Consider the following 10,176-nt stretch of genomic DNA (forward strand, 5'->3'; position numbering starts at 1 on the left):
TCATTAGTATGTATGAGGCTCATTGTCTACCCCGCCACCATCTATTGCGACTAGGATGGGCGGTGCGATCCTGGACTACGTCACCGCCTGCCCAAGTTTAACCTGCTAATCCATGTCAGGTATGCAGGTCGATCAACTTGATCACGTTTAACTATCATCAGCAGAGACAGCGCCTTATACCATCGGCCTTGACTCGATCACGTCTTTTTTTTCAATCACACCAAACACCACAACGTGCGCGACCCTGTTATACCACGGCATTGGCTCATCAACTCAACTGCTCAGCCTAAACGCGTCCCCACCTAAACAACCTTCACAATCTGCTCTGCTCGCCGAACACATAACAGTTAACACCACGGCAGTCTTTAACAGTCGGCGGGCTAGGGCGCAACTGAAGCCAGTCTCTGGGCTACTATGGTAGTGATTTGCAGTGGGAGCCATGTTACGGAACAGGGCCCTGGCTGTTTTGCAGAAGACCTACGATGATAGTTATCTAAGTTGCTCGACTGCTATTTACTATGAAGGCCAGGTAAGACTTGGCGATTTCGCTTCCATCAATTATCTACTAATCACTGGCTTGGGTCCTAGGGTAATGAGATAGAAGCCATGCGACATTGGCGAGCTGCCCTTGATCAGATCTATGATTACAATGCAAATCGGGCACCCCCCGCATATGGCCCACGTACAGACACCGAGAAAGCCTTACAAGAGGCTCTGAAACAGCTCGAATTACAATGTAAAGAACGAATCGATCTTCTGGAAGCTCTCAGAATCTCGCGGCAAGAAGAGATGACCACCCCGCAACCACCACCCGGCAAGTTGACAAAGCGACCAAGTATTCCTGAGGGAAGAGGTTCTCTTGGACAGGGCACAATCACCGCCATGCAGTATTCTGAACTATCACGACCAACCCTTCCACACCGTCCATCACAGCCTCGGCGTACATCATCAGAACTCGCTATCGTGGATGGACCCAGCACACATCTAGATCCAAACATGGCCTTCCCGTCGCTCTCTCGGTCTGCATCGCCTGGAGGACCAGCTCTACCACCGAGACCGAACAAGACTTTACGGACACCAAGCCCAGAAAAGCACACCATGAGGACGACTTTACGTTCCGGTAAATTAGGAGAAAAGTCCACCAAACCGCGAAAGCCAGCAAAGCCACTCACCGAAGGATCAAGCAAAGCAGCGACTTTGGCATGGAGCGCGCTCGGTTCAAGGGAAAGATTCGCGAGGGGGGCCCAGTCGGAGTCCACTCCAGCAACAGCGAGCCCTAGCTCTCGCACTTCCTTGGATCAAATTCGCAGGCCAGTACCAACGCAATGGGATAGTCACTCGAGGCGTTTGGTTGTGCCAAAGGACCGCGATCTTGATGGAGAACCTTCAGGAAATACACGACACTCTGATGAGTACTGTTACGCCCGTCCATCCATGCTATCGGTCACTGCTGCTTCCAGTGCTTTAAATTCGTCTTCGTATCAAGATTTACCTTCATCAGATGCTTACACAAGTCGAACAGATCGATTGCCCAACTCGCGCAACGGATTCGCTTCGCCATCGCCACGCAAAGTATCGAGGCAAGAGCGAGCCAACGATACTGAGACCGGCGACGATTCTGGAGAGGCATCAGAGAGGAGAAGTGTGTCAAACAACTTAACAACCCGTAGTCCAGCAGCGAGGCAGCCTGGAAGATCTTTAAAACCCTCAAGGCCTCATGCTGAGAGCAGAGATAGGTCACGACGGCGTGAACGCAAGGTTCGGCAAGTTTCCACCTCAAGCGCCTCTGACGATGACACGAATGGGACAAGTTCCAGACCACGTCGAGTGAAGGAGAAAGAAGCTCCTATAGAAGCCGGTTCCCAAGAGGATGATTCAGATGCGTCTGAATCAGAGACTTTAGAAAAGTCCCCTGACGATATGAGTGAATGGAAAAACAAGAAGAAGCAAATTTTGAAGAACCTGCCCGCTGGCGTCGATACAGCAGCCGCCAAGCAAATATTGAACGATATTGTCGTTCAAGGTGATGAGGTTCATTGGAGTGATGTGGCTGGTCTTGAAATTGCAAAGAACGCACTTCGAGAGACTGTTGTTTATCCATTTTTACGGCCCGATCTTTTCATGGGCCTCCGAGAACCAGCCAGAGGAATGCTCCTATTTGGACCGCCAGGAACAGGAAAGACTATGCTCGCGAGGGCTGTGGCAACAGAGTCTAAGTCAACATTCTTTTCGATTTCGGCAAGCAGCCTGACAAGCAAATACTTGGGAGAGTCGGAAAAGCTGGTACGAGCTCTTTTTGGATTGGCCCGGACACTGGCACCCAGTATTATCTTTGTGGACGAGATCGACTCGCTGCTTTCACAGAGATCAGGGTCTGGAGAGCACGAAGCCACCATGAGGATTAAGACAGAGTTTCTTATTCAGTGGAGCGATCTTCAACGTGCTGCTGCTGGAAGAGAAGCGACCGAGAAAGACAAGGAAAGGGGGGACGCCAACCGAGTCCTTGTGTTGGCGGCGACGAACCTCCCCTGGGCAATTGACGAGGCGGCTCGAAGACGTTTTGTGCGACGACAATACATCCCGCTACCTGAACCGACTACTCGCGAGACACAGCTCAGGACCCTTCTGGGTCAGCAGAAACATGACTTGTCTAATGATGATATCCTCAAGTTGGTGGAATTGACAGATGGTGGGTAGTTCTTTCATACGTTTCATGCAAACCCAACTGATTTGTGATTGCAGGTTTTTCAGGTTCAGATATTACAGCCTTGGCTAAGGATGCAGCCATGGGACCATTGCGATCCCTTGGAGAGGCACTGTTACACATGACTATGGATGAGATCCGACCAATTCAATTGTCCGATTTCGAGGCGAGCTTGACGACCATACGGCCGAGTGTCAGTAAAGCTGGTCTAAAAGAGTACGAAGACTGGGCGACAGAGTTTGGAGAAAGGGGGGGATAGATAGACTGCAATTATTCTGGTAAACAAACATGTAACAAAAAGGCACAGGTACATTATATGCGCAGGGGCATCATGGATAGCACAACCCCAGTCCGACACACTGGGCTACAGGTAAAGGGGTTGTAAACGGGCTGAATGTCTAGTATGTCATTTATATGTTACAAATGGTACAGTTGGTTTAACAGCTCCTTCTCTGTTGCCATGATCCTCCCGCATGATATCGTACAGAACTTAGCTGTTCCAGCCCTCTGTTCCTATCGCCTTGTCCCAAAAAGCAGGTATCCCGCATTGTCCATTCCTATCTCATCACCTGGAGATGTTGCAGTCATGTGTCGTAATATCAAGGTTGAATAAGTTTAATCGACGTCGCTTGCCGATGTCTGAGGTTTGCGCTTCTGCTGAGCTTCCTCCCATGCTTTACGTTTGGCCTCCTTCTTTTCGTTTTCCAAACGCTTCTCTTCCAGCCTCTGGTTCTCCTCTTCTTGTCTTCTCGCCGCCCTTCGTTCATCCTTCTTGGCCTTCTTAGCCTCGTAATCCGCTATCCTTTCCTCTAACGTGGGCACGGGAGGGCGCTCTGTGATGGGCGTTCCATAAGGCGCAATAATGTGCTTGATAACGTGACGCTTGTGCTGGGAGGTTGGCCATCCAGGAACAATGGAAACGACATCGCCGGTTCGGAGGGATGAGTTGGGATCGTGGACGAGATAGTGCTTAGGGTCGGCAAACCACTAGAGACCCATTTTAGCCTATGTTCTTGATGCTATGAAGTGCACTTGGGAGTTCTCTCACCTTGTTGACGATCTTGTTCCATTTTTGACCGCCAACTCGGACCTTGACAGTCTTGTCCATTAGGCCAGCAGAGACAACAACACCATGAAGCTCGTGTGTCACACGGCGCGCAGCCTTTGCTACGGGAGAAGACATGGTGAATATGTCTCTTCTGTCCAGTTGAGTGTTGGCTCGCTTGTCTGGCAGGCCTGAAGTGTTGCTGGTTCAACAGTTGCTCGTCACGGTCAATTGTTCGATATCCAACTCGTAGAGGCTCTCTAAAATTCGGTAGCCAATGAGGAACGGTACAGGGCGACAGAGATTATGTAAGTGCTCTACGATATGGGCCCCGCCGATTGGCTGGATAGGACCTCACACGACTCGACGGTATCCTCGTGCCTGCAACTTCTAAGCGAGAACTCATTTAACCGCAATGCTAGACTATGGGGAACGAGTTAATGTGATGATTGTCTCTTTAGGCGTTAGGTGAGACCATATTGAGTACAAAAACGTCTTTTTGAGGGAATTATCGGTCATTATACAACGATTTCATCCTTCGAAATACTCCGAACCCGCATGTCCTGCCCGTTCGGCATCCGGGACCCGCTGACAGTGCGTGAGCTTCGGCGAGATGTGGGGGCCGCTACCTTCAGAATATGGCTTGGCCTCAGGGTTCAATATCCGTAGCACCTTGTTTATTACAAGCACCGCTTTTTTTTTTCCTCAGAGACTAATTTTCACCCTTTCTTTTCATCTTGACCTGCACGCGACAAGCTTCAATTCAGCCGACAACAATCGCATATATACACACAATCGTATTGTCTCGGTAACTCACTGTTCCAGTATCTACCGATTCATACTGTCTTGTCTGTCCGTGACTGTTTCGAGACACTCTTGAGTAACCAACATCCAAGCTCAACTCCCCCACTTACCTTTTTCTCTCGGTCTCGCCCTCTCTCTTCTCCTTCATCATGTCTTCGCCCGAGCGTCGAACTGCTGGAGTCAAGCGACCTCGTAAGAGCCAACCAAGAACTCGACCTGCAATTCCTACAGAGTCGTCATTGACATGTTGGAAAATATAGGCACACAATCTCTCCCTCCCCCCTCGCTGCCTCAGCTGGTTGCCGAGCAGAGCACCCCCATCCCTCCCACTGACAAGGACTCTCAGCGTCTGATCGTCGTCCTGTCCAATGCCAGTCTTGAGACGTACAAGGCTTCTCACGGAGGCACCAGCCGCAACCGTGAGGACAAGTACTCTCTGCTCAACAGCGATGAGCACATCGGTGTCATGCGCAAGATGAATCGGGACATTAGTGATGCTCGTCCCGACATCACCCATCAGGTTTCAACTCTGATCTTCTGAGTCGGCATTCAACATGCTGACCATTTCTCTTAGTGTTTACTAACCCTTCTGGATTCGCCCATCAACAAAGCCGGCAAGCTCCAGATCTACATCCATACTGCCAAGGGTGTCTTGATTGAGGTCTCGCCCTCAGTCCGTATTCCACGAACATTCAAGCGATTTGCCGGTCTGATGGTGCAACTCTTGCACCGTCTGTCCATCCGCTCCACCAACTCTAACGAGAAGTTGCTTCGAGTGATCCAGAACCCCATCACTGACCACTTGCCTCCCAATTGCCGCAAGGTTACTCTGAGTTTCGATGCGCCACTTGTCAAGGTTCGTGAGTACGTTGAAACTGTGGATTCCAAGGATAGCATCTGTGTCTTCGTTGGCGCTATGGCTAAGGGTGAGGATAACTTCGCCGATGCGCTTGTTGACGAGAAAATCTCCATCAGCAACTACTCTCTGTCTGCTAGTGTTGCTTGCAGCAAGTTCTGTCACGCGGCTGAAGATGTCTGGGACATTATGTAAGACCTGTCGCTGATCAAGTCGGCGAGGGGCCGAAGCTGCGATGGATACCAAATGCCGGCTCGCCCTACGACGATACAACATCGTCGTTGGGGTTGAGACGGTTCGGTTGTAACTTGGAATGCCTGGGGTGTTCGCTGTCGCTTGTTTTTGCAACCAAAACATGGGGCGTTCAACATCGGGTCCGAGACGTGAATGTCGTCTTGATGGGTCATTTCAACCTGACCCATACCTTCCTATTTGTTCTTTTCTACTGTCACTCAGCGAGTCTGTTCTATTTCGCCCCCAGTGCTTGATGGTTGTTTTGCCAAGGTTAAGTTGGATGGAATCTACTTATAAATTTGTTTGGGCTTATTGGTCTAATCAGTCAAAGCTTCTTGGTGGGAAAGCCACGACGAGGCATTTTGAGAAAGATCCGGGGAGCTCTTGCGATGGAATCTGCATTTCTCAGCAGTTCGATTTCTTTGAGGATAATGGGGCTGCCACAACGGGTCAATCCCGTCATGGTTCTTCGGTACTCCTCAATACTTTATCCGCGATGGACGGACAGATAAGACGCCAGGCAGTCAAAGAAAAGACAATATTTATTGTAAGGGAGGATGCGGATATGTAAACTATTGTGAAGGTAGCCAACAGATTTGCGTGTGTATCTCAAACCAACAGGAATCAGAATCTGAACCAAAGACATGACTAACGTTAGGACTGAGGCCACCAAGTGAAGCTAATCCGCCGCAACCGCGAGTGTGCAACAGACCAAAAAGGGCTGGTGTAGCACCAAATCGCCCCGCACTTTAGGTAGGTCTCGTGTGCCCAGAGCTATTCTAGCTTGGGTGAAAGAATGGGAAGCATGGAGTGATGGACCATGAAGGATGTGGACAGCATTTAAGATGGTGCCAGAATAGTTGTTATATGCCAGCACGATTACCACAGTGATTAAAGTAGTCACGTACAAGGAAATGAGTTATGGATATTGGTCATTGTAGTAGTATTATTTACTACTACCTATGTTAGGTCGTCAGTCAAGTACATAGCCCCCACGCGATTTGAAGGGTAAAACACCGGTTCTGAACCCTTGTGCATCGGAGGAGTGAGCAAACGAACGATAGGTTGAGGAGGCGAATAATAAACATGGCCAGGAGGTTGGTCGGCCGCAAGTTCGAATCGGGCCTGGCCTTTGGCCAACACCACGACAAGTCATTACATAGACGTGTTGTTCTCTGCCTCGCGGTGGGATATTTTATTCCACAAAATGACCCTCTTTTCCTGCTGAAAAATATCTAAAAATTACTTGGTTGTTCCAGTCAAGTCGAGTCAAAATCGAGAATCAGACAGAGAGGGCTTAATCCTATTCAATATCTGATGCTTGATAAGGTAACCGAAGGGCCGGGGTTGGCCGGTCCAGGCCGGGGGTGGATGTGCCGGTGGAGGTCCGGTGGATCAAGCCGGACGCCGTGAGTCCAGCCGCTGGCCTTGACGTGGTCACGCATCGATGGCCGAAAGTCATTGGACCGATTCCCATGAGCTATTCTCCGATGATCGAAAAGAGCAAGACGATGGTGGAGAGGATAACCACGACAACCAGCACTAGATATCTTTTTATGAGCCATGGCGTGTCACATATCCTTATTATAGCAATAATCTAGCGAGCCATGGCGGACAGTCAGATGTTATTATCTGGTGCAGGGAGCTGTCATGATCAATATGATGATCAGAGCTACCTGCCCTACTGAGGGGCTTGAGGAGAGGGGTAGACTATGAGGGGAAGACAGTATCAGGAGGACGGTTTTGGAGTAGCTCGGCTGCATGGCTACAAGAGAGGTCAAGACAGTGTCACCTAAGCATGGAAGTTAATGTAATGTGGAAGTGGTTTATCATTTGTGAGGGAATTCCGGGCCAGGTTTACTTAGTGGTGAAAGGGCTTAAGGAGTTTAGTAGAGCTGTGTTTGGTCCAATGCCCAGAGCTTCCCACCCAACCATCCATTCATTCGTGGCACCATGGATGTTAGGTTGACTGACCCTTCTAGCTGCAGGTACCAAGTTAGGACAAGTCGTTACAAGGATGGCACATGATGCTATCACCGCGTGTGCACAGCATATCATGAAGGGGGTATGTTTTTTTTTTTTTTTCTACCACCGCCTAAATCGGAGAACTTTATGAATTGTTCAGGTGCTTTGACAACAACGACCCTGAATAGAGCAACAGCTATCCAATTTTGGTTCAGAGCTTGAAGGGTTCAGGGGTGATCATGAGCGGGTGCTGCCGGATAGCGCGGGGCTAGTGGGCCGGCTTCTAACTCAAGACGGGATACGCACTATGTGTCTAGCTAAGTGAACAATTACCGCCAGCAAACACTTCAGGTACCGCTGAAAGATGCACAAGTGCACCTCACAATTCTAGAGCACTTCCATGGCAGCTCACGGCATGCGAAGCCCTATATCTCTGCCCACGATGGGGGCTATGGATCTGCCCAGGCCTGATCGTGTCTGTGATTCGACCCAACGTGATAGACTATGATGCGATGTGATGCAGAACCCATGCCCTGCCCACGCCTGACAGAGAGGGGATGGGTACTTGCGACTACTTCTAGCTGGATACAGGAAGAGCACGAGAGGGTCAGATGTCAGCGAGTCACAGAGCCACAGTCACAAGAGGTGCATGATAGGGCCCTTTGACTTGTTATGAGACGCAACGGGAGGGCTGGGTTGGCTGAGACAATGGGCGTCCGGTCACCTTCTGGACGCAGCAGCAGAACGTCTGGGCAGAGACATTCAGTAGACAGGCCCTAAACAGACCAGGTACCTGAGCCAGTCAGTACCTCCAAAGTAGAGTCCACCTTCACGACACCTTCTCAGGGCATCCCATCCGGGTGATCTTCTCTCTTTAGCTGCATCTTCCTTTTTCTCTCTCTCTCCCTCTTTCGACTTCCCCCCTCGAGCCTCTCCTCCTCTTCTCTTTTACAGACAGAGCCTCTAGAGTCTCCAGTCTCCATTTCTCAGAGCAATTGCTCCAATTGCCTTGAGCAATTAACAGAACAAACATAAACGCATATCCATCCACGCATCCCTGCCTCGTCTATTCGGTCAAGGGCCTTGCAATTGCATCGCAGCTTTGTCACATTCAATACCGGATACCTTACCCTGGTGTCCAGGCTCTTGTTATTACTCACTACCTCACCGTACCGTGCCTATCTGGAGCCACGAGGATTACTCACAGTCTCGGGTACCAATCGATCTTTGTGTGCTCTTACTCATCTCGCATCTTGGACCTGGCCATTCATCTTTGACTCTCTTGTTTCTTGTTGTGTTGGGCGTCAAAGGTGTCGGTCCAAGCAGCAATTGACCGACTAGACTAAGGAACAGACAACTCACCATTCGACTTAGGCCACTCACAATACCTCACATCACCTTGCCTTGCTTTGCCTTGCCTTACCGTACCGTACGGATCCATTCAATTCTCTCTGGGCTTCCGCACGGCACTACCTCAGCTGGACAACTCACTCACTCAGTTACTCATCTCAGGGCATCGAATTGGATACGCCTTGTTTCTTACCTTGGGTCGCCTCGGAATCCCTACCCGTTCATTCTCGACCGCCTTCTCTCATCCACTCCGCCACCTCACCCGGCCAACATTCTTGCTTGCCTCACTGTATTTCTCGCTATCTATTTGGACCTTTCTTCTTCGTGGATTTTTTTCCTTCTAATCTGTCGTTTTTAAAATTTTCGGTTTTAATTTTCTCCAACAATTTGGGGTTGCTACTCTACTCCTGGTTCTTCATTACTCATCACCGCCAACCTTGACCGATATTCCAGTCTCCCCACCAGCCCCCTCCTCCTCTTACATATTGCTCAGCCAGTAACGCTCGAGCAACGCATTCGTTCAGTTCCAAAAGTCTTTGGAGATACTCCAAGACTCCAGCAATCTCGGCCAAGGCATCCGAGCGGGTACCTCACAGCAGGCAGCCGATCGGACAGTCCTGGCACTCAGAGCTCTATAAGAGACCATGACACTACCATTCGTTGAGGTGTCACATTTGGCACAGTCCTCATCTTTCTACTCGGCAACTCTTCAGCTCATTGGCCTGCGCTTCTTGAACGAGTCACGCGAACAGAACTCGTCCATTGGGACTATCACTTACGGAATTCCAGCTGGAGCCGGCAAGTCTGGAGGCAAACGTGGTGACGATCAAAAAGGTGGCACGCCAGTTCTGCAGATCCGTGAGGTTTCTCGACCTTTCGAACCCGTCAAGCTCTCGACTCTGGTCTTTGCGGTACCATCCACTGATGCAGTGATCGACTTCCACGACTGCGCCTTCACCGCGAATCCGTGGCTGAGTATTCAAACTGACGGTGACCCAATCTATCCCGGCGGCCCCAGCCCCAGACCTCGTTTAGGCTTTGAAGGCGGTGAAACCCCAAGACGAGCAACAGTACGTGACCTTGACGGCAACACCATCCAGGTCGTTTATCGACAGCCTACTTGTCCTCGGGATTATTTTGGTCGAATTATCGAATGGACTTATGACGGCACCACCGCCCAGCCAAACAGGAATCGCTCTCTTTCACAACCTCAGCTTC

At 50.2% G+C, this 10,176-nt stretch overlaps 5 protein-coding genes across 5 annotated transcripts in view; 4 read left to right on the forward strand and 1 right to left on the reverse strand.

The window, feature by feature from the left end:
* The first annotated feature begins 69 nt into the window (after positions 1 to 69).
* On the forward strand, positions 70 to 3,258 carry FOXG_08163 (adenosinetriphosphatase). Its single transcript, XM_018386946.1, has 3 exons — positions 70 to 529; positions 589 to 2,689; positions 2,743 to 3,258. The coding sequence occupies exons 1-3, from the start codon at positions 440 to 442 to the stop codon at positions 2,961 to 2,963; spliced, it is 2,412 nt and encodes an 803-aa protein (XP_018244156.1). The 5' UTR covers positions 70 to 439; the 3' UTR covers positions 2,964 to 3,258.
* On the reverse strand, positions 2,942 to 4,211 carry FOXG_08164 (uncharacterized protein). Its single transcript, XM_018386947.1, has 2 exons — positions 3,753 to 4,211; positions 2,942 to 3,691 (listed from the first exon to the last, which is right to left on the reverse strand). Exons 1-2 carry the CDS (start codon positions 3,885 to 3,887, stop codon positions 3,320 to 3,322), a joined length of 507 nt encoding a protein of 168 aa, XP_018244157.1. The 5' UTR covers positions 3,888 to 4,211; the 3' UTR covers positions 2,942 to 3,319.
* Positions 4,212 to 4,702: 491 nt separating this feature from the next.
* On the forward strand, positions 4,703 to 5,604 carry FOXG_08165 (ribosomal RNA small subunit methyltransferase NEP1; the record flags this gene model as incomplete). The annotated part of the gene is made up of 3 exons (XM_018386948.1): positions 4,703 to 4,745; positions 4,814 to 5,073; positions 5,128 to 5,604. 3 exons carry the CDS (start codon positions 4,703 to 4,705, stop codon positions 5,602 to 5,604), a joined length of 780 nt encoding a protein of 259 aa, XP_018244158.1.
* A 118-nt stretch (positions 5,605 to 5,722) lies between these two features.
* On the forward strand, positions 5,723 to 6,214 carry FOXG_19575 (uncharacterized protein; the record flags this gene model as incomplete). The annotated part of the gene is made up of 1 exon (XM_018399819.1): positions 5,723 to 6,214. The coding sequence occupies one exon, from the start codon at positions 5,723 to 5,725 to the stop codon at positions 6,212 to 6,214; it is 492 nt and encodes a 163-aa protein (XP_018244159.1).
* A 3,388-nt stretch (positions 6,215 to 9,602) lies between these two features.
* FOXG_08166 (uncharacterized protein) overlaps positions 9,603 to 10,176 on the forward strand; it is a gene marked incomplete at both ends in the record, with an annotated part of 2,351 nt that continues 1,777 nt past the window's right edge. Inside the window, one exon of the mRNA XM_018386949.1 lies at positions 9,603 to 10,028. Coding sequence (XP_018244160.1) covers positions 9,603 to 10,028 — 426 coding nt within the window. The remainder of the gene's footprint in view (positions 10,029 to 10,176) is intronic.

Source organism: Fusarium oxysporum, chromosome 4, assembly GCF_000149955.1.
Source record: "Fusarium oxysporum f. sp. lycopersici 4287 chromosome 4, whole genome shotgun sequence".
NCBI lineage: Eukaryota > Fungi > Ascomycota > Sordariomycetes > Hypocreales > Nectriaceae > Fusarium > Fusarium oxysporum.

Bases quoted from the DNA above. Each gene is read 5' to 3' on its own strand.
- FOXG_08163 (XM_018386946.1), top strand. From the start codon at position 440: ATGTTACGGAACAGGGCCCTGGCTGTTTTGCAGAAGACCTACGATGAT. The intron at 530-588 runs GTAAGACTTGGC...CTTGGGTCCTAG, and splicing joins CTATTTACTATGAAGGCCAG to GGTAATGAGATAGAAGCCAT. The intron at 2,690-2,742 runs GTGGGTAGTTCT...TTGTGATTGCAG, and splicing joins GTTGGTGGAATTGACAGATG to GTTTTTCAGGTTCAGATATT.
- FOXG_08164 (XM_018386947.1), bottom strand. From the start codon at position 3,887: ATGTCTTCTCCCGTAGCAAAGGCTGCGCGCCGTGTGACACACGAGCTT. The intron at 3,692-3,752 runs GTGAGAGAACTC...ATGGGTCTCTAG, and splicing joins GGAACAAGATCGTCAACAAG to TGGTTTGCCGACCCTAAGCA.